The 2,351-nt window shown below is 50.9% G+C and overlaps 1 protein-coding gene across 1 annotated transcript in view; it reads right to left on the bottom strand.

The window, feature by feature from the left end:
- IGSF3 (immunoglobulin superfamily member 3) overlaps positions 1-2,351 on the bottom strand; it is a 59,870-nt gene that overhangs the window by 12,349 nt on the left and 45,170 nt on the right. Inside the window, exon 8 of the mRNA XM_042782063.1 lies at positions 405-815. Coding sequence (XP_042637997.1) covers positions 405-815 — 411 coding nt within the window. The remainder of the gene's footprint in view (positions 1-404; positions 816-2,351) is intronic.

The raw sequence follows: 2,351 nt of genomic DNA, 5'->3' as shown, positions 1-2,351 counted from the left end.
GAAGCAGACATGGTTCTAAACAGGAATCATGGGGGTGGAACTGAGCTGGTGCCAGCCTGAGGCCCAGAGTGCAAACTGCAAACCCAGAAGTCTCAGGAGCTGTCACCTATCCTGCCTTGCTGCGTCTTACTAACCACAACTGCCTTCTCAGGCCTCCTAAGACTCTGGACATAAAAGCAGAGTCAAGGATGCTTCTGAGTTTGTCATCAGCACGAGCACCAAGCCCAGGTAAAGTGGAAACACCTGCAGTGCACTAGGATGATAGAGTATGTACCTGTAGCCACAACCAGGGTAGACTTTGTGGATGGTCTCACTAGGTGGGCCCCACAGAGCCCACCTTGATCTTTCTAGCAGTTACTGTACCAAACTTCCTGGCCCATGATGGCTGCACCCTGTGTTCTTACCTGGCTGCTTCACTGTGACTTCCGTGCGCCCCGACACCTCCTCTGCTAGCTTGTACCAGGCATAGTTGGGGCTCAACAGCCATTCCTCCACATGGCAGTAGTAGCTGCCACTGTCGCTGACCTCAGCTCTCTGGACAGTGAGGCTGAACAGGCCCCCAGACATGTGCCTCTCAAACTGGAGGCGACCGCGCAGCCCCTCCTCCTCGGCATAGGTGCCATACTCAAAGGCAGAGTTGTGGGTGGTTTTGAGGATGAGCTTGCCGTCGGCGTCCGAAGGCTTGTGCACATACCAAAGCACTGCGAAGTGAGAGTTCTGGCTGGTCTGGGACTTAACTGAGCAGTTCAGCTGAATGGGCCTGTTCTCCACCAGGGTGAGGGTCCGCTTAGATTTGCTCACCTGCAGCTTAGTCACTGCAAAGGAAAGAGGGCAGCTTAGCAGATGACCACACACTCCCGGACAGGTGGCCCTTCCCAAGTCCCACCTCCAAGTTCCAAACATGGTTTTGCCCAGTGCAATCTGAGAGGGTTTTACACTGACAGGCTTCCTCCAAAACATGCCTTGGGGTGAGGAGAGCTGGTTGGAGCCATTTTTATCCCAACAACCCTCCTCTGTCTCCTGCTGTTGCACCCCTCGTTCAGGCCCTCAACTTTTCTCCTGTTTCCTGCCCACTCTCTCAGCCACCATATGGTGGGTTACCTACAGGGTAACCCAACTGAAAACACAAATCTGACCACATCATTTCCTTGTTATAAAAGCTTCAATGGCTCCCAGCCACCTATATATAGAAGCAAGAGAAAGCAATTTCTTTTCATAGCATAAAATCCCTCTAGGGTCTGGACTTCACACAACTAATCTACACTCATCTCTCACCACTCCCTCTCCAAGCCTTCCCCCATACACACCCCCCCATGATGTTCCTCCCTTGGATCTCTGGTCCCCACCCTTGCTGTCCTCCCTGCTGTCTACTTCTGCATCTCCCCTTACTGACCCTTCTCTCTGTTCACCCTTTAGCCTCCACACCTTGCTCCCATCTCATAGGATTCAACGCCTCTGCCCTGGGTTTTCATCAGCACCCTCTATATATTTTCATCATCTGCTCACCAGGCTGTTTTCCTTCTCTCTCTCTTCCACCCTAAACTATGAGCCCCTTCAGGGTAGAAACTAACCTTTATTCCATTCAACCAGCCAATATTTACAAAGTACCTATTCTGTGCCCCATATGATGCTACATGCAGGGGATACCATAAAGAGTAAGAGCCCTGGCTCCAGTGGAGCTTACTGCCCACCACTCTCTCCTAGCCCAGCACAGTGCCTGGACTTAGGAAAATGTTCAATCAATGTTTGCTGAAATATGTGAGTGAGTAGGTAAATAAATGAGAGAGGAGTGACAGACTGAGAGAGTGCTGAAGAAATATGTGGTGGTGATTGGTGGCTACCATGGAGTTGGCCCTTGATTCATGGTGACCCTAGGCACAATGAGCAAAACACTGCCTGGTCCTGTGCCATCCCCATGATTGGTTACAGACTGGACCACTGAGGTTCACAGGTTTTCACTGGCTAATTTCTGGAAGTACATCACCAGGCCTTTTCTTCCTAGTCTGTCTTAATCTGAAACCTCCAATGAAACCAGTTTAGCATCACAGCAACACACAAGCCTCCAATGATGGATGGATAGTAGTTTCACAAGGTGCACTGGCCTTGAATTGAACCTGAGTCTCCAGCGTGGAAAGTGAGAATTCTACCACTGAACCACCAAAGCCCCACCAGACAAATATGGTAGCAGGTAATGAGAGGATGCTGGGGTGCGGTCCTGGGGAAAAGAGAGGAGGAGAAGGCTGAGAAGATGACAAGCAATGGGACAGAACAGAGCCAACTCCAGTCATCTCCTCACCATCCTGCTCCAAAAATAAAAAGGAACACCATCTCAGGAGTGCCACCCCACCTGC

The sequence above is a fragment of the Orycteropus afer genome, unplaced genomic scaffold (genome assembly GCF_000298275.1).
Source record: "Orycteropus afer afer isolate SDZICR_OR568_19922 unplaced genomic scaffold, OryAfe1.0 scaffold00010, whole genome shotgun sequence".
NCBI classification, from domain to species: domain Eukaryota; kingdom Metazoa; phylum Chordata; class Mammalia; order Tubulidentata; family Orycteropodidae; genus Orycteropus; species Orycteropus afer.
The sequence above is the reverse complement of the archived record's forward strand: the minus strand, read 5'-3'. Positions and strand labels throughout refer to the sequence as shown.